Source organism: Aristolochia californica, unplaced genomic scaffold (genome assembly GCF_029961685.1).
Source record: "Aristolochia californica isolate CCGP_79_NKW_82.1479 unplaced genomic scaffold, dmAriCali1.0.hap1 SCAF_16, whole genome shotgun sequence".
Lineage (NCBI taxonomy): Eukaryota > Viridiplantae > Streptophyta > Magnoliopsida > Piperales > Aristolochiaceae > Aristolochia > Aristolochia californica.
The window spans coordinates 12,466,002-12,485,599 of NW_027181837.1; the positions used below are offsets into that span (position 1 = coordinate 12,466,002).

The following is a 19,598-nucleotide window of genomic DNA, read 5'->3' on the forward strand; positions in this document are numbered from 1 at the left end:
GTAGTTAATTAGATTATTGCTTGATAATTTAGGATATAATTAGTGTTTAGTTCAGATTAATTCATCATATTTGGTTAGGCTAGTTGACTGAAGAATACACAAAAGTTAGTCCTCCCAGTGGATATGACCCTCGCTTCCCGCTAGATTACATGAATGATTCATACGCTTGCGAGGTATAAAAGCCGATGTAATTAAATTTCACATCAAGTTTTTGGTGCCGCTGCCGGCGAGGCACGTATTAAGTGTATTTCTTTGTTCTCCATGGTCTTAGGTTAGGATTAAAAAAAAACATGCTTATGACTCCTATTGGGATGTCTCCATTTCGCCTAGGTCAGGATTAAAAAAAAAAATGTTTATTACTCCTATTGGGATGTCTCCATTTTGCCTAGTGTTTGGCAAAGCATGTCATCTACCTGTTGAGTTTGAGCATAGAGCTTATTGGGCCATTAAGGCTTTGAATTTTGATTTGGCTCAAGCGGGTGAGGAGAGGAAATTGCAATTGAATGAGTCGGAGGAGATACGTCATGATGCTTATGAGAATACGAAACTGTATAAGGACCGAAAAAAATTTTTACATGATAAATATATTTTTCGCAAATCTTTTACTGTTGGCAAAATGTTTTACTTTATAACTCACGATTGCATTTGTTTCTAGTGACGCTGAGATCCAGGTGGTCAACGAGTCGGTCTTCGACGTTAACGGTCAGCTACTCAAACCGTATCTTGAGAATGTCCCCACACTGAAGGAGCTGATGGTGATTTTCTTGGAGGAACCTGTCCTTTCATCTTGACTGTGTCAGAGTCTTGCTTACGACTATAAACTTAGCACATTGTGGGCAATCCCCACATTTCTATCCCTTTGTACATTACAGTTTTTATTTTTTTGTAGTCATTCTGGTGTTTTAATTTTTCCCCATTGAGGACAATGTAAGGTTTTGGTTTGGGGGGGGGGGGGTGGAAACGGCTCTTTTATGTCTTAGCAATGATTTTCTTTTGATTTTTGTCCGTGGTTTTCAAATTACTCCTCTTAGTATGTGGTTAACTTTAGTAGAGTTAAAATAAGTTGCTCAAATGTGTTTCAAAATTTTTCGTAAAACTGTGTAGAATATGATGCCTATTAGAAATCTGATATCATTTGTTGTGATCCATGAGAATTCAGTGGGATAACTTACTATTGCATTAGACTTGGAACTTTGTTGCAAAAGAGAACATGTAAATCTAGTGTTGATCTATGTTAGTCTAAATAGTCTTGAATGCCTGTTTGAACTCATTCCTTTTTATATCTCAGTGAAATTCCTTGTTGAAATGTATGAATGCAAATGGAAATGTTTTTGCTTGCAAAAGATAGATAACCTCAGAAACAGCCTGGGCAAACCCAAGGACATGCACTGGAACAATCGGTTACTTTAAAATAAGTGCATGTGCAGTGAAGACGAATACAAAATGGTGGCAATACCAAAAGTATTCAGTGAAACAAAAATTACGCTGGTAATAGCAAAAATGCGCTGGTAATAGCGTAAAATGGGTTTAAATCTGGAAGCAATGAGTTTCCTTAACTTTGATGATGAATTGTAAGTTCAAAGAAGTTGCAGGTCAAGATTGAAATTGGTATACTTCTTTTGTGAGATTGTCAGACAACAGGCTTACTCTACTATTTTCTCTTAACTCTGATGTGACCAGGATTTTATTGTTATTTGTTGCCTCTTTGTTCTGTTGAAGTAATTGCTTATGGGTCACATTGGTTCTGGTGGAGTAATAATGAGTGTATTTGGATTGATAATGTTGCTATATTTTACACAGGTTTTCAAATTGAGTAGGGTTTCAAATGATTTTCAGATATTTTACGATACTAAGTGTTAGTCATATGCTAATGAGGAGTAGATTTTCTTCAGTTTTTTTTTATATTGTTGATTTAGATGAATTTTGTGGGTAAATTCCATGCAAACCCTCACGAGACACAACTCGTCCACTACTGTAAAGTAGGGGTTTAACGGCTTGTTGCATGCGCTAAATGCAATCGTGTTCCCTACGAAAGTGGCATTTTGTTTTCCTAGGTTTAATTTTGGTTTTGTTGTTGTTTTGCTAGGGACTAGCAAAGACTTAGGTTTGGGGGTGTGATAAATGTCAAATTCTGACATGAGAACTAGGTTAATTATAATTAAATAACCCTTATAATTGTGTTATAGGTGGTTATTTATTTGTTTTCACATGAAACGTGCATTTATTGAATTTGGCATTAATCACTAGTTATATTGCATATTTTTATTTCCTGAATTATATTTCTTTGCTTCTAGGGTTTATTTCTTCCTGAAATAATTTTTATGGATTTAATTATGGAATTTCAGGAGAATTTTGTGTGGAGAAGAAGATATTTATAGAAATACCATTAGTGGGAAGTGATTTTTTTAGGGCAAAATCGAATTGAAAAGGGGCTCGATGGGGAAAAACAGGGGACCGTCGACGGAAAGGGGAAAAGGGCTGCCAACCGAAGGAGGGGAGACCCGAGAGGGCTCCCTCCGAACGTCATTCGTCACCGTCATCCACCACCATCCGGCAACCAAGAACAGACCCGAGGAGAGCTCGAGAGAGTCTCTGTCGCGGCAAGTTTGACACTGCCATTCTCTACTCGCCAGGCCGAGAGGTGACCCGAGGGGGCTCCTTCGGTGCCGATTCTGCATTCCGACCATCCTCCGGTATCGATTACCCATTTCCGAAGCTATTTTGACTCCGACCGAGACTCGAGAGAGCCGGTCAGAGGATTTTGGCTCCATTCCGTCGTCCGCCGCACCACCTCCATCCGTGGGTTTCTATCCTTCTTCGCCGGCGTCGTCTCTACCTTCGACCACTCGCTCTTGCAACCCGAAGCCATCAATTTTTGGAAATTACAGCACCCGTGAGAACCAGCCTTTGCTGCTCGAGCGGGAGGAAGGAGAAGGGGAGTAATCCGTCATTTTGTAATTTAATTTTCCTATAGTTTGAACTTAGGTTTTGAATGTTTATTAAATTTGATTTGATAATTAAGGTTTAACGAATATTGGTTTTCCAGATATTGATTAAATTAGTTAGTTAGGGTAGGATTGTAATTTAAGTTGGATTTTGGTATTTTAATCCGATTCATGCACAAACCAAAAATTACTCACTGGCAAGCGTTGGAGAGAATTCTACGATACTTAAAAGGTGCTCCAGGAAGAGGATTGCTATATAAACAACATAGTCACTTCAATATAGAAGGCTTCTCAGATGCTAATTGGGTTGGATCACCTGATGATAGAAAATCTACATCTGGGTATTGTACCCTTGTTGGGGGAAACTTGGTCACATGGAAAAGCAAAAAGCAAAATGTGGTTGCAAGATCTAGTGCTGAATCAGAATACCGAGTTATGGCCCACACTGTAAGTGAACTTTAATGGATAAAGACCTGGGATTTTATAAAGGAGGTTCTATGGGCCTACATTGTGATAATCAAGCAGCTATTCACATTATGTCAAATCCAGTTTTCCATGAAAGAATTAAACATATTGAAGTGGATTGTCATTTTATACGAGAAAAGTTTCAAGCAGGAATAATTTATCTTAAATATGTTTCATCTCAGAGCAATTAGCTGATATCCTTACCAAACCGGTAATGTCCAAAGTTCTATCTTATATAGGTGGCAAGCTGGGTATTTGTGATGTATTTTCTCAACCAGCTTGAGGGGGAGTGTTAGAAGATGGGCTCATGCCCACAAGCTCCAGGCTAGAAGCCCACATGTCAAAGGAGTGGCAAAGTGGTTATTTATGGTATGTTCCATAAGGATGGCATGGAGATGTAAATACATTGTCTTAGTATGTCTTTTAATCTACTGAGTTGTAATCCTAAGGGCTTTGTAACACTATAAATAAGAGCATTAGCTAAGAGGTAAGACATTCAATCCTTCTCCTCTATTTGGAAAAACATCCAACTACCCTCTCTTCTCTCCTGACACATTCTCTCCTTCCCTTAATCCAAACTCTCCTCTCAAACGTCCTTCTCCTTTCTCCCTCTTCTCCCTCTTCTCTCTCTTCTCTCCTTCTTCTTTCACGTTAACCTAGAGTCATTCTCATGGGATCCTAACTTCTACATTCAGCACTAGTTGTTGGCTGGCTAGCAACAATATTTTTTTGTACTACAACAGCAGCCTGTGTCCTTGGCTGTCTAGCAGCAATGGGTACTGCATTGTGACATCAGCACTGTGTCCTTGGGTGTCTAGCAGCAATGTGTGCTGGACTGTCACAACAACACTATAACCTTGGCTGTCTGGCAGCACTGTGTTCTGCACTGGCATCGTAGACAATATTTGGTGGAAGAACCCAATAGTCTCCCTATTCTTTCTGACTTCGACCACCCAATAATTTCCAGCAAGTATAACAGTCCCCTTTTTAACATAACTTCTGATTATATAATTCCAGAACTCCCCCTCTATTGTAGGCATGTCAACACTTATAGGATGAGCCCACTGCAAGAGATTGGGCATCTGAACTATGGGCAGATTGACCTTCAAATCTGCCAGAATAGAGTGACCTTCCATACTACTGTAACAACGGTCAGTGCAGAAAAACATTTGACTATATTCCTCCCACAGTGTGCATATACCGCCATCAATATTGCCCCATTATCCAGGTTGGCAGCATCTAGTACGCCACCGGCAGCACCCAGATTTGGCACCGAAGAAAGAAAGTCTTTACTCACAGTTTGCATTTTCTGCTGTTTTGCACCTTTCTTCACTGCAACAGCAACAACAATTTTAAATTTCAGCACTGATTTCTGCAGTGGCACTGTTTGCAGCACTGGTTTTTGCAATGCCACAACAGTAGTACAAAAACATTTGTGGAAGAATCCAAGTGCTGCAAATCCAGCATCTTCCTCCTGTCTCCTCTCCACATCCATAAGTGACTCTTTGGTGTGAAAAAAATCACTCAACTGGGTTAAGAGAGCCTTTTCTGGGTTTAAAGAACTCAATGGAGTGGAACTTCCTCTCTGCCAATAAACATTGCCATGCTACTGGCCTAAATACGAACCTATCAGTTTTCTTTTTTCCAACTTGTGTTCACGGAGCTGGACAACAATAATCACTACATCATAATAAGTTCCTGTCCTCACATAATCCTATACCATATTTTGCTGATGTAGAGGCTAGCCATAGTAATGCAAGGACATTGTAGCAGAACTCTCACCTGATGGACGAATTTTGAGAAACAGTGGCCAAGCAGCATACACATCATCAAAAAAATTTAACACAATATTTTGAAATGGATTGATACTGCTGGAAAAATGACCAGAAATAGCCACATTGTTGCGTTGTTCACGCCCAAAAATATAATTTGTTCCATAAAATTTGATATCATTCAACCACAAGACCATTCCCAGCACTCCCAAAACAATTTTATCTCCCGTTTTTTCCCACGTTAGCTGCCTTCTCATATTCAGAACTCCCACTGAATTGAAACATTTCCACAAACAGTGCCCGATCAGCAAATATGGAACCCAAAAAATAAAGCCCCATATTTTCAATTTGAATACGAACATAAGCACAGGTACTTTGTGCATCAACAGAAAAACAAATGCCTCCAAAAAAAATTTTTAGCATTCCCTAAATTCTCAAAAAATTCCCCTCTTGCGTTTTAGACTCAAAATTCGGGATTCCATAAAATTGTCTTTGTTTCTCTGCTTCACGAAACAATTTCAATGCAATTGGAGAGGAATTTTGTAAAACATAAAGGGATTTGAAAAAAGGTAAGACAAAATTTGGAGAAATTCGTCATAGGAGTTTACCCCACATTTTTTGGAAGTTCGTTTTTCGCTGTGTTGCCAAAACCGAGAGTGAAGTTGAGAGGGAGAGTGGGAGTACGGAAACCAAAGCCCATCGGATTTTCTTTCGACAGCGTCAACGGAGCCTCCTCTTTTTCCAGCGGCGAATAGTAGCCCTTTGGGGTTTTGTTGTGGGGAGTTTTTTCGAGACAAAGAGCTCTCGGATTTTATGTGTCTTCTGTTCGGGGAGACGTATGGCATCTAGTGAGAAGGGGTTTGATGTCGAACCCAATTCAGGATTTTTTGATGAAGGGTGTGCTGAATACCCTTCTCATTTCAGAATTTTTGAGTCCCCGCCGTTTGATTTCCATGCCCGGGATGACTGTGGAAATTTTTGCATCTCCTATTCTGAGAGACGTTTTTCGTCCCATGAGAAAGGTTTGTTACTTGCCATGAGCAGGGTCCCTATGCGGGACTTTTGCACAACGTCCTTTCTCTCTATGGCCCCTGCATGCATCGCTGCCATTTGTATTTCTCTTTCGAGTCTGTTGAGTTTCTGCAGAATTGGCAATTGTTCAAATTGTGCATGATTTGAGCAATTTTTCTGTTAGTCACTGCTTGTGCATGTTGACCTCTGAGCACCACTTCCCTCAATTAATTAATGTTGTTCTCCACCTTGTAACCTTGATTTGATACCAATTATTATGGTCTCGGATCTGACACAAGGATTCGTAGTGAAGAAGAATAAAAAGATGAAAATCAAGCCAAAGGAAAACTTGAAAACCTCTGGTTCTTTGAGGAGAACGCACACCCCTGAGCTCGTTGAGGAGAACTCAAAACCCTCGTTTACTCTAAATAAATGCTTGCCTTTCTCATTACTCTTACCCCTTAAATAGGGTTCACCCTTACAAGGTTTAAGATAAAATATTACAAAAATACCCCTATAAATAAAATATTCCAAAAATAACCATGTGGCCTATTAATTCTTTAACTGAAATAAAATAAATCAAATTAAAGAAAAATAATTAAAATAATAATGTTATTGCGTGCATAACATAATCACTCCTCGGCAACAGCGCCATTTGGTGAGTTGTCACAGGAAACCAAAAATAAACCTATACTCCTAAAAATATATGTAGTAGTGCGAGTAAGGATCGATCCCACGAAGAGTGATTAGTCTACTTTTATGCTCTGTGAACAAGGATGGGGGGTGGGGGGTTGAGTATAACGAAAACACTTTTAAGAAAAAACAACTTAGAAACAATTCAAATTAAAAGAATCGAAATAAATCAAAAGAACAAACTTTGGTCTAAGTCAAAATCCACCATCGGAATTTCACAAGTGATCATCGATTCAAGCATATATCAATTCGCACTTGAATATTCACCGTTGGAACTATCTTCCTATCTCTCCTTTCATAGTTAATTAGAAAACAAGCGATCTAATTAACCCTAACTACTAAACAACCCAAGACAAGAGCTATAGGTTTATTCTAGCAGCAACCTTAAGAATTAGAGAGATCGATGAAGCTAAATAACACAAGCACAAACGGCTGCATTTAATTTAGTCCAGTGTTCTTCTCAAGATCTAATAATTTCTGACGCAACAAATCATCAAATCTCGATTGCTTCACAGGTTAGAGAGATCGAACAATTACAGACTTGACATCTAACCTAGCAGTAGATTGCAACGAGTAATAAACTAGTAGGCCTCCTAAACGAGACAATCATGAAAGAAAATTATAAAAGCACATTGGATACTCAAAACATATATTGAACAATGAAAACAAATAAGATCTCACAGTTGTATTGATACTGAGGCTTCAATTTCCTTTGACCAAGTCTGAAAGTTTAGCCACGCAGGGCCATGAAGAAATCTGAAGGAAAAAACTAGAGAAAAGATAGAGAAAAAGCTGCAGAAGAGAAAATGAGGTCATGGGCACCGAACTCCATTTCTCCTTTTTATTCCCCTTCTTTCTCCTGGTTTAGGGTTTTTCTTTTCGTGCATCCGGTCTGGGTCATAGTGCACGTGTCGCGACTTCAATCCAAGTTTCGACCTATATTCAGCACGTATTCCTCAAAATTCAAAACATAAAGGTTCTAGAAAGTTTTCTTGGGAATTCCATATCATCTTAAATCATGTCCATCAAAGGTCCGATGAGAGAGTTATGCCCATATTACGAAGCAATGTTAAAACTGTCCAGAATCGCTCAATTAACTTCGTTTTGCACTTAACGCTTCGATTTGCATCCTAAATCAAAATATAAGAATAATGAGTATATTTAGGCACCAAATAATTATAAAAGTCTAAGCATTTAGGGATAAAAATATGACATTTTTCATTCTCATCAATGGAGGAACTTCATCCCTGTCCAAAAGTATCAAAATTATTTGTGGTTGGGAGTCCTTGATGGAGGAACTTCTTCCCTGTCAAAAATATCGAAATTATTTGGGGTAGGGTGTCCATGACGGAGGAACTTCATCCCTGTAAAAAATATAAAAAATATTTGTGGTTGGGAGTCCATGACGGAGGAACTTCATCCCCATCAAAAATATCAAAATTATTTGTGGTTGGGAGTCCATGACGGAGGAATTTCATCCCTGTAAAAAATATCATAAATATTTGTGGTTGAAAGTCCATGACGAAGGACTTTTATCCCCATCAAAAATATAAAAAATATTTTTGGTTGGAACCCCATGACGAAGGAATACTTCCCATCATTAATATCATATATTACTCTACCACTTGGGAGTCATTGTCCTGTGGAGGGACACGGTGGTGGAGGTGGACACTTAAGAGCAATGCCGATAGATAGACTACCTACAGAAGATGGAGTGTGCCCTACATCCAGCATGAGTTAAGACTGAAGTATGGAGTAGTGTCTTAGCGGCTAGGAGTGATTTACTCTCACTGATATTATGCCAGCTAGCTCATTAAAGAGAGAACTAGCATGAGGGGGAGTGTTGGAAGATGAAGGCAAATTGGAAGATGTGTCATTTTATACAAAAAATGATTTTATATATCATTTGCAGCAAGCTGGGAGTTCATGATTTTCTCTCACCCCCAGCTTGAGAGGGAGTGTTGAAAGATAGGGCCCAAGCCCACACGACCAAGGTAGGCCCACATATCCAAGTGTGTACGAAGATGGGCCCATAAGACCAAGGAAGACCCATGTATCCAAGAGATATAGAAGACAGGCTCAAGGCTCGCAGATCAAAGAGAAGGCCCGTAGGCCCACATACAATGATGGCGGATGGTAAATAAAGAGTAATCTCATAGAGATAACATTGATGTAATTAAGTTAAAGTTCCAGGCTTAAAACCCTAAACTCTAAAGCCTAAGTTTAGGGGTATTATTGTAATACAGTAGTTTTATAAATCTATAAATAGAGCTTTAGGGGAAGGGTTAGGATGAATCAAGTCCATAACCCTTCTTCCTCCAGTTTTCTCCTAATGAGTTTCTCTCCCTTTTTTTTTTCCATAACCTAAATTCATGGAGTCCTAAAACTCAACAATTAGCATATTCTTAAGCCTCTATTCTCAAATCCTTGAAAATATTCTCAAAGTTCTTGAGAGAAAGAGTAAGCATACTTTCTTGAAATTCCCACACACTTTTCTCCATTTCTCTCCTTTGCATCTGCATTAAACAAACTCCTAGATTTACATTATGGTAAAAAATTTGGGCTTGGATTTCTCAAGGACAAGATAGTCTCCAAGTGTAAAAGGGTGTATGTTGTTTTATCCTTTCTTTGTATTTTTCTCTTGTAAAAGGTTCATTTAGAACCTATTATAATCTAGATAGAAATGACCTAACTAGAGCTAGAATCTAGTCAATATCTTGGGGTGATTGATTGTAAAAGCGTGTATTTGAGGTACACGCGGCTTAAAGAAGCCTAGAATCTCTTTGATGTAAATTCCAGCACTTAGAACTAAAAGTGTTGAATTTTCTAAGTAAGGGTTCTTGAGCGGTTAATACCAAATAGTGGAACATCGATAAAAAAAAATATTGTGTTATCTTTTTGGTGTGTGAGTGTTTTAAATTTGAATTGCATGCTTGCATATTTTCTATTTCCACGCCTTCAGTAAAAATTTAATTTTTAACCCTCAATTCAGCCCCTTCTTGAGAAGCCACATGGGCCAACAACAAATTGTAATGCATGATCAATCAAATAGAATCCTACCAAGACAATGTATAAAGCTTAATTGATCAGCCCATGTAATGCGTGATCAACTAACCTACATTGATTGATCAACCCATCAAGCATGACATACCATAAGGCTAAAATTATTGTTGTTAAGGCTCAATTGATCAACCCTTTCTGTAGCTTTTTTAAAATGTCACATAACGGCTATTTTGGCTAGAAAACTCATATATAAGATCTCAAACTCTTAAGGAGCACTCATTTAAGACAAAAACTCGAAATTTGCCTAAATCTTCCAAGTTATCTTAACATTCTTGGTATTTATAGTTACATCAAGCTCCATAGATATATTCTATATTTTTAAATATTTGGAAGCATGGATTTCACTAGGAGGGATATCCCTCCAAAAGAAACTTTTAAGTTTAATTTTTATCTTTTATTTTTACCTTCTATGTTAGAGGTTCTCTAGTCTCTTAAAAGCTAGAAGAATGAGCATTTTAGAGGCTAAATTCTAGAAAGGGAATTGCCCATTTGAGCTAGGATCTAGTTGTATTAAGTCTTTATGAGAGAGATTGGGGTAGAGTAATTGGGGATCACACTTGACTCAAAGAGAGATAGGATCTCTTTGTAATTTTTCTACAAGAGTATATTAGTCAAATTTACTCAAGCAATGGTTCTTTTCTGGTGATTACCACTAGGGAAACATCAATAATATTTTTTTTGCCTCTTTGCGGTTGTGTACATGTGCCTTCCATCTTATCTAATAATTTTAGTTACACTATACGCGCTTAAATTTTTATTTTGTATCTCAATTTACCCTCCCTCTTGAAATGCTACATGGGCCAATATTATGAAAATTGACATGTTTAAAAGAATTTAAGATATATGAATTTGTGACAACCTCCATGGTTTCAAACTTCTTTGGAGAAAACGACGCAACGATAGCTTAAGAAGGTGATAAAAGGAAGGAGGACCAATCTAAAGTAACAGATGAAATATGAGAAATGGATACTAAGGTATATGAGCTCATGGATGAAAGAATTATTGGGATTGTAGAAAGTAGAGAGAAGATTAAAAAAAAGACTTATTGGTATATGTTTGTTACACTGTCCACAATGTTTGATCAAGGAAGCAACAAGGAAGAAGAAGCTACATCACCCAAAAGGAGGAGAAAATCCGAGATTTTGCTTGTGGAGATTGTCATAGGCTCGTTTTGTTAAATGCCTCACTATTAAAATCTATGAGGCTAGATCTCTTTATGAGATGCATTTCATTGCATATGAACATCTTATCTAAAATTTAACAAAGAATTCTACATCTTATCTAAATGTGCACTAATAGACTTGTCTATTGTTTGACTTTTATAAGTGTCTGTGTAAGTAATATGTTGCATGTGTTGAATGCTTCAAAAAAAAAAAAAAATCTTGGGATGACTAAGGAGTCACCCACTAGAATTAAGTGTGTCCACATGAGCTTAGAGCATATGCCTTAAGTGGAAGATGGCTCAAATGTTTGTCAAGTGAAACATAATGATTGGTCTCAAGATTGTTCATGAAAAGAACCATGACACTACATTACATGATAGTGTTTGCCAAATAGTTTGATGGATGCTTGTATGCCCTAGTATTTGTATGAAAAAAAATAACTTATGCTTAGTTGCATGAATGATGAAACAGGGGATATGTTGGAAGACATCTCGAAGTGGCATAAAAGTAAATACCTCCTCCATGTCAAGGAGGTGGCAAAAGAGGTAATTTAAAGGTCTTCTCATGAAGATAACACAAGGGTATAATTAAAGAAGATTATGTACGCATATTTATGTCTTTTCATTGACAAAGCTTGTGGCCCTAAGGGCATTGTAGTCATTATAAACCTCCTTCTACAACTATAAATAGAGTCAATGCATGTGGTAGATCATTAAGTGTCCCTCCTCTCTCTCAACTTTTTCCTTAGAATTGTCTCCACTCCCAAGCTCTCTCTCTCCATCTCTCTGGGCAAGTTCTCTCTTCTTTCTCTCTTCTCCTTTCTTCTCCTCCTGTTCTTCCTCTCCTCTTTGACTACCTTGGTCACAGACCTTGTCATGGGTTCTTACATTCAAAAAGGTGTAAAGAAAAAGAGTGGGTTTTTGTACACATTAGAATGTACATGACATAGAAAGGGAGAGTTAAATGCATTATCTAGAGAGGTAGCATTGCATAATGATAGGATGAGCATACCCAATGTACCCGTTATAAATTTTGATGATGTTGAGATGGGGAGAAAATTTGGATTAACCATATAAAAATGAATAGAAAAGGGGAGAGGTATCTAAATGGAATTATCAAATGAAAAAATTAAAGGGGCAAACAAAATTCAGATTGGACATTGGGGGAGTCAAGATAAATAGTTATATATAACACTCATTGAGATTTTTTTTTTAAATAGTTAAAATGCCATTCATGGTTATGCACTCTATATGCTTATATTTTTATATGCTTTTGGATGTTTATCATCATAAAAAGGGAGATACTATTGAACTCAAGATCCCCCACTTAAATTTCTAATCAAGTTCACTAAGAATATCTAGCAGCTCAAAAGGCCCCCAAAATTGTTTTTGCACCATATCATTTTGATGAGAAAATGACTAATCAAATGACTTAGCAAAATTTGAAGTGAGCAGTTCATGCTAAAAATCATACTGAACAACTTACCACTTTCGCTCGACTAACCAAGAAAGCTCAATACAACAAGCAAGGCACCGGTATGATCGATCAAATGTTGCATCGAGAAATTGCAAGAGGACATGATGAACACCGAATGGTTGATTTATCCTTATCATTGTATTATTAATAATAACTAAATGTAGTCTTTTGTTTATGACTAGTACTTTATTATGAATCTTATCATGAAAAAAAAACTATTGAAATGTTGTTTGCCATATCATTAGACATAATAAGCTAATATATTATAATAACCCTAGAGTACCATTTTAGTTAAATAGTCTAATGTTAATATAAATTGTTTTGTTCTTTTTTATTCAAATAATTAATAAAAATTTCCCATTGTGTTAGTATTTATAGATTGAAACGTGCTCAATCTAATACTAGATCTTATAACCCAAGTCAAGCCAAAGACAAACCAAGTCTAATAAGCTCAGTGCCACCCCTATTTTGCACTGTTTCTAACATGTGATAGTTGCTCAATACTAACTTGTCGACACACTCCAAAACTGTGCTTCTTTCTTGGTGCATCACAATTTTACTCAATTATTATTTGGTATATAGTTCTATATGTCTATTAAAAAGTGTAAACAACAAAAAAATACTTATTTATTTCCTTACCATTTACTAAACATATTTGATATGGTAAGGGCCTGTTTGGAACCAATAGAAAATAAAATAAAAGAAAAGAAATGATAAGAAAAGTGGAGAGAAAGTTATTTTCTATTGTTTGGTAGCAAATAATCATTGAGAGAAAAGAAAATAAGATAGAAAATCTATTTCTCTCTTAGTTAATAAGTTTTCTATCACAAATGATGGAATTTGGGGAGAAAAGAAAACAAAAAGAAACTTGAGAGAAAATTTTAATCATAATTTTTTTTAAATATTACTAATTTTCTTTTCTTTTTCATTTTCCACTTGTATCCAAACAAGATAAACTAAATTTCTCTTCCATTTTTTCTCTCATTTTCCATGGGCATCCAAACAAGAGAAAAGAAACCGCTTTTCTATTCTTTTCTATTTCTCTTTGTCTTCTCGTCCTTTTCTTTTATCTCTGCTTTCTGTGTTCCAAACACAGCCTAAAGGTTTGAATGTAATTACTCAACCACTCAAATAAAGGAAGTAAAAGCTTTTTAATGTTTAATTCCTCCATATAGAAGTAAAAGAAGAAAAAACTCTATACAAGGGATGACTTAATGTAAAGAATATTTAATTAAACTTAGAAACACAAATAATTAATATTTTTACATGTCTAACTATGCTTTATGCTATTTTACAAATCTATTAATATTTTATCATGATTACGTTTACTAATGTTAAAATAAGTATTAAAATAAACTTCAGGCAATTGTAATAGGTGGCAGAACATCCTTTATAAATTCTATCCAATTGGTTGGTGGTCAAATAAGTACTAGAATGTCTCCTGGTGCCATGTTGAAGTAAGCTAAATATTAAACTATACCTTTACTAGCTACTTAACTCATAGTTTACCTTAATCTTGCATGATATTAGCATTTCCATGCCTTCTCCTTTTTTATTATATTTCTGATAATTTAAATACTCTTTTTCTCAATTAGTATAATAGGAATACTATTTCTTTCCTTAATCTGAGCGGAAAGCCATATTTTCAGATGACCAACAATTGTTAGTTTAAAAAAAATCTAATTTTGGCTAGTTATTTTCCTTGAACTTTGATCCAAGACAAGAAGTAGTCCAAATTGTTTATTTATAGGTGAAATTTCAAGATTTTGGGAGGGTAAGAAGAGTTCTACTCTAAGATATTGGCGTAGGACAAAAGTTTGACCAAGTTTTGTTCAACTTATAGAATGTGTGGTTCTAATCCCTTCTCCCTCACCCTCTGTCCATTAGTATTTCACCAGGGGAATGTGTTCTACAATTCAGATATCTATATACATGGTTCTTTAGAGCGTCCCTCTCCTTCAGATTTGTGTGATAAGACTCCCCACAACAATTTGTTTAATAAAATTTCAACTCGTTGTGGGAGAGACTCTTATCCTCATCTCTTCATCCTTTTGTCTGCTTGCAAAGCTAGGACGATTGACCAGGTAAGTTTTCTCTTTATTCCTGCTTTTGATTCTATTTTGTGAAGGTTTCTTATTCCTTCGATGTCCACCTCTAATTGTTTCTCTTCTTTTGTTGCTTAGCTAGAAAGAATGGGAAGGGTTAACTCCATGCTTGCCTTTTTCCTCCTCACCTTAGCTTCACATGCCTTTGCATCTGATCCAAGTCCTATGCATGACTTCTGCGTTGCCGATCTCAACAACACAGGTAACTCTGCCTCTACCCACTTCACTTAAGGCTTGTCGTATTGGTATCTGTACGGCAAGTCCAATACGAAAAACCATTTGGTGTAAAATATGAGAAGCAGCTATCTCAGCTATTCGATCATGATTGGATGACTGAGATAGCCGTTGATCGGACGGCTGAGATAGTCGTTGATCATGATTGGATGGCTGAGATAGTGTTTAACATGTTTCGCACCAAATGGTTTTTCGTATTAGATTAACCCTCTTGGTATCTGTAACTAAAAATTTGTTAAATGCTAGTTGAGAAGGAGGCTGAAATTTGTTGAAACAGCATAATAGTGCAACACATAGGGATATTAGGTATTAAAAAAAGCTGAGAAAATCGTGTTGTGTTTCTTGCAGTTCATGTCAATGGGTTTGTTTGCAAGGACCCCCAACTTGCCACAGCAGATGACTTCTTCCTGACTGGACTTGACCAACCGAAAGCTCCATCAAACCCAATAGGCTCTGCAGTGACTCCAGTCAGTGTCAAGCAGATTCCCGGGCTCAACTCACTAGGCCTCTCTGTGGTTCGGATAGACTATGCGCCTCATGGCCAAAACCCTCCCCACCTTCACCCTCGAGCCTCTGAGATCATGATAGTCTTGGAGGGCACACTGTTTGTTGGGTTTGTCACCTCCAACCCTGAGAATCGCCTCATAAGCAAGGTACTTCACAAGGGAGATGCGTTTGTTTTCCCAGTTGGTCTCATCCATTTCCAGTTCAACGTGGGCAACACTCCTGCAGCTGCCTTTGCAGCTTTAAGCAGCCAAAGCCCTGGTTCGGTCACCATTGCCAATGCTATTTTCGGTTCCAATCCTCCCATTTCTGCTGCTGTGCTTGACAGAGCTTTCCATGTAGACAAGAAGATAACTGACCTCATTCAGTCTAAGTTTTAAATAAAATGATGTATCACAGTTTGCCCTGTTAAGGATAAAATATTTGCGGGTGTTTCTGTAAGCTTTTTCTTCTATCAAGTTGAAGTGATGAGTCCTTTTATTTCATTTTTCTAACATAAAAGTATTCTATGACAAGACCCAGTTTTATTGGCCAATCCAGATTGGGAAGATCCAATCTACATACCATCTACCAATATTTTATACAATCAAATATATTCATTTATGCAGGGAAAATACCATAATTCCAATTACAGTACTCCTTTATTTTGAAATTTCATTATATTCTCCAAATTTGCATCTTTTAAAAAAGACAGAAAACTACTAAAAATAAATTAAATGAAGTTTAATTTAAATAATTAATTATTCTGAAAAATGTAGACTACAATGTGAATCTCAGGTAGTAGGAGATAGATTCCTTAAAGGAAAAAAGAGTATGGATCAAAGTCTATAAACTCAGATGTACCTATTTTTTTTATTTTTACTATCAAAATTGAAGTAAATGACTTAAAAATTAATTTCTTCTTAATCTACATTTCTTTTGCATTCATATTATTTTTGTATTTATATTTTTATTATTTCATCAAATCTTAATAATAAACACTAGATAATACCATTATTACAAAATTAATGAAGTAAATGACATTCTTGTAAAGAAGAAAAAAATTAAGAAGAAAATATTGGGTGCAACTAGGGATGGCAATAGGTTGTGTTTGGGTTGGGACAACTTAAACTTGTTGTGACACGGGTTGACTCAAATTTTAGCCTGTTTAGTAAACAGGTGTAAATTGAATAACCGTACTTAGCCCATTTTGGTTCATGTCTCACTCAAGTTTAACCCACTTATTAAATTGATGGATATGCATTTTATTAAATAATATTATTGATAATTTTTTTTACTAAAAACTAAAGCATGCTGCGTTTGGTTTAGTTTAAATATATTAAATCAGACCAATAGGTCCAATTTTTGCTCTTTTGATTAATAAAACTAGGACCTGCTAGGTTCTAGTGTCAAACCTGAGCCCGACCCTTTATTAATTGGATCATGTGAAAAAACTTGTATATGAGTGATTAATTTGTAACATAGGTTGGGTTTAGATCAAATAAATAGGTCCAATTGGAGTCAAATAAATGGGCCAGGTTCAAATAGTGTTAATTGGTTGGGTCAAAATTTGCCACCCGTAAGTGTAGCCAACCTTTGCTGGACTTGAGTCCAGCTTCCTTTCCCTCTTCGTTAAACAGGCTCTAATATGTAGCAAGAGCATGTACGGAAGAGTTTTACATGATTCTCACAGTAAGAAACCTCACACAACCAAAATGAATATGGTGGAATTTAATAAGAGATCCATAGAAGGAGGTCCCACATAAGAGTCTCAATTAGAGGTGTTTTAATTATGTTAGTCTTCTATATATGTTCAATTGTTCAATTTTTTTATGACGTATCTTTTAGTATTTAACTTTGGGTGTAATTGGGATAGAGATAGTTTAATTGCAATTGAATTCTACTAGTTTCCTCTATTATAAATAGAGGCTCATGTACTCAAATTACAACAAATTAGTGAAGTATTTATCTTTTCAAAAATTCAACATGGTATCAAAGTAAGTTCTATGAGTTGACCGGTCAACACACAGAGATAATGTGATTCTTTTCTGATCTATCATCTCCAGTTCTTTAGGTTCATATTATCTTTTTTCCTCATTTCTTATCCCACTATCCGTTATTTTCTTGGCATTCATACCTTCATACTAAAATTTAAATATTTAAAATTATATATTTAAAAAAATATATTAGAGTCTACTTTCCAACTCAAAAATAATTTTGGCAATAGTATTTTTTCTACAAAGAGAAATCTATATTTGAAGCAGCAAAGGTCAGACAGCAAGAGAGGTTCAAGCAGCAACAAAAAGCTTCAACTTTTGAAGCATTTTATACCATCAAGAACGAGACTTTATATGGATAATTATACATATAAAAAAATATCTGTAAGACTATTTTCTTTCCTACATAACCAATTCTCAATCTGATTTTTCTAGAGGGAGATATTGTTCTTAGAAAAATCAATAGTCATGCTAGCCAAAGAAGAAAGAGTACTTAGTTCAGTCAGATTAAAGAGCCCAAAATCTACTAGATTATTTATATCAAAATAAGTATATTTTATGAAGAAATATCAGATTTGGATGAAAGGTATCAAAGTGTAGTTTCACAAGGAGAAAATTTCTTGTCAATTTGATTAGTATTTAAGGAGGTTTTTGCATTAGAGTCAATAAGGGTCAATCTACATAACAAAGAAAATCAAGAGATTATTAAATATTCAAGGAAAAATATTTTTATGTAAAATTATGTATCAATTTAAATCTCTTTTAGTCTAGTTTCTTTAAAAATAAACTGTTTGTGATTCTAATATATACTTTTGGAGATATCGATATTAGATGTATCAAAGGTCAGTTCTATCGAAAAGCTCTCATTTTTTTCTATTTTCTCTCCTGTTATCTCTCCATGCATTGGCGTGAATTGAGTTTCCTTTTCCCCTAGAATCCTAGTTTTTAATCAATTTTTTCTTATAATCAGAGAGGTTTGGTTAGACTTAATCACTCCATGATGTGCTCATTCAAGGTATGCAATATCTTGCTTCGATGTTGTTTTCAAGTTTAGTGTTTTTGTTATTTGGTTGTGTACCTTCCACATAGTTAACTTCAAAAAATTTTGGTCACCCCAAAAAATTCATACCTGGTCAAATTTATTAAGTTATACCATTATATTCTCCCCTAGTTTTTTTTTTTTTTAGAAAAAAAGAGGTTACTTTGGAAGTATGAGTGTTGTGTAGCCACCTCCTTCCAATTAAAGTTATTTTCCTCGAGTATTTCTTTGGTTTATCTTGTATTTTTGTCACTTCAAAGCAATGCCTAGACCCACTACCTAAAAGGAAGGGGTGACATCGAGTCAAGTCGTGCCAAAATCTGCTTATGTTCAAGTTGGGTTTGATTTAAATATTTTGAACTCGAGCTTCAGCCGAGCCTAGCCTCGAGTGTAAAATTGTAATTGAACTCAAGCCCAATAATTTAACCGTGTTTGAGCTCGAGCTCGAGCCAACTTTGAGCTCCAACCCACATTTAAAATTTTGCATAAAATACGTGTCAAATAAACTATATACAAAATTATGGGTACATTTTACATAAAATTTGGCGTGACCTCTACATAAAATTGGGCATAACCTGTGTACATTAACCCTGCATAAAATTGTCTATATACTCTACATAAAATTGATCATAAACACTGCATAATATTATGCATAAACTTTATTTAATAATCAAACACAAAAACATCATTGAAATATAAATATCAAATTACAATCACCCAAATAAAAACTATACATCCAATATAAATTTATAAACTCTGGCTCTTTCTCTTTATGCTAGAAAATAATATACGAAGTCTCCATTCACATGAAAAAAATTTCCACCTATGACAAAAACCACAAAACATAACTTATTATTGTCTGATAAAAAAATTCTCTTCCACTACTAATTACTTTATTTAGTAAAAAACATTAAAATTACCAAGATGAGAAAAAGATGAAAAATCAAGTAATCGGTAGCATTATCTCCACAATCTTCTTCTCAGGCAGTAATCATCAAACATAAATTAACAAATAAAATTAGAAATTTTACTAAAAAAATATCATAAAAATAATTATTCAAAAGTATCCCAACTTTTGAATTTTCTTGACACTGTGAAGAGCCTGAACCCAATCACGACCACAAATCAAAGCTTGAAATGTATTTGATGCCA

The 19,598-nt window shown here is 35.7% G+C and overlaps 1 protein-coding gene across 1 annotated transcript; it reads left to right on the forward strand.

The window, feature by feature from the left end:
- Positions 1 to 14,798: 14,798 nt before the first annotated feature.
- Positions 14,799 to 15,811, forward strand: LOC137953340 (germin-like protein 8-2). Its single transcript, XM_068800704.1, has 2 exons — positions 14,799 to 14,895; positions 15,276 to 15,811. The coding sequence occupies exons 1-2, from the start codon at positions 14,799 to 14,801 to the stop codon at positions 15,809 to 15,811; spliced, it is 633 nt and encodes a 210-aa protein (XP_068656805.1).
- The last annotated feature ends 3,787 nt before the right edge of the window (positions 15,812 to 19,598 follow it).

Coding starts and splice junctions, on each gene's coding strand:
- LOC137953340 (XM_068800704.1), top strand. CDS start 14,799: ATGCTTGCCTTTTTCCTCCTCACCTTAGCTTCACATGCCTTTGCATCT. Junction 14,896..15,275: donor TGCCGATCTCAACAACACAG/GTAACTCTGCCT, acceptor TGTTTCTTGCAG/TTCATGTCAATGGGTTTGTT.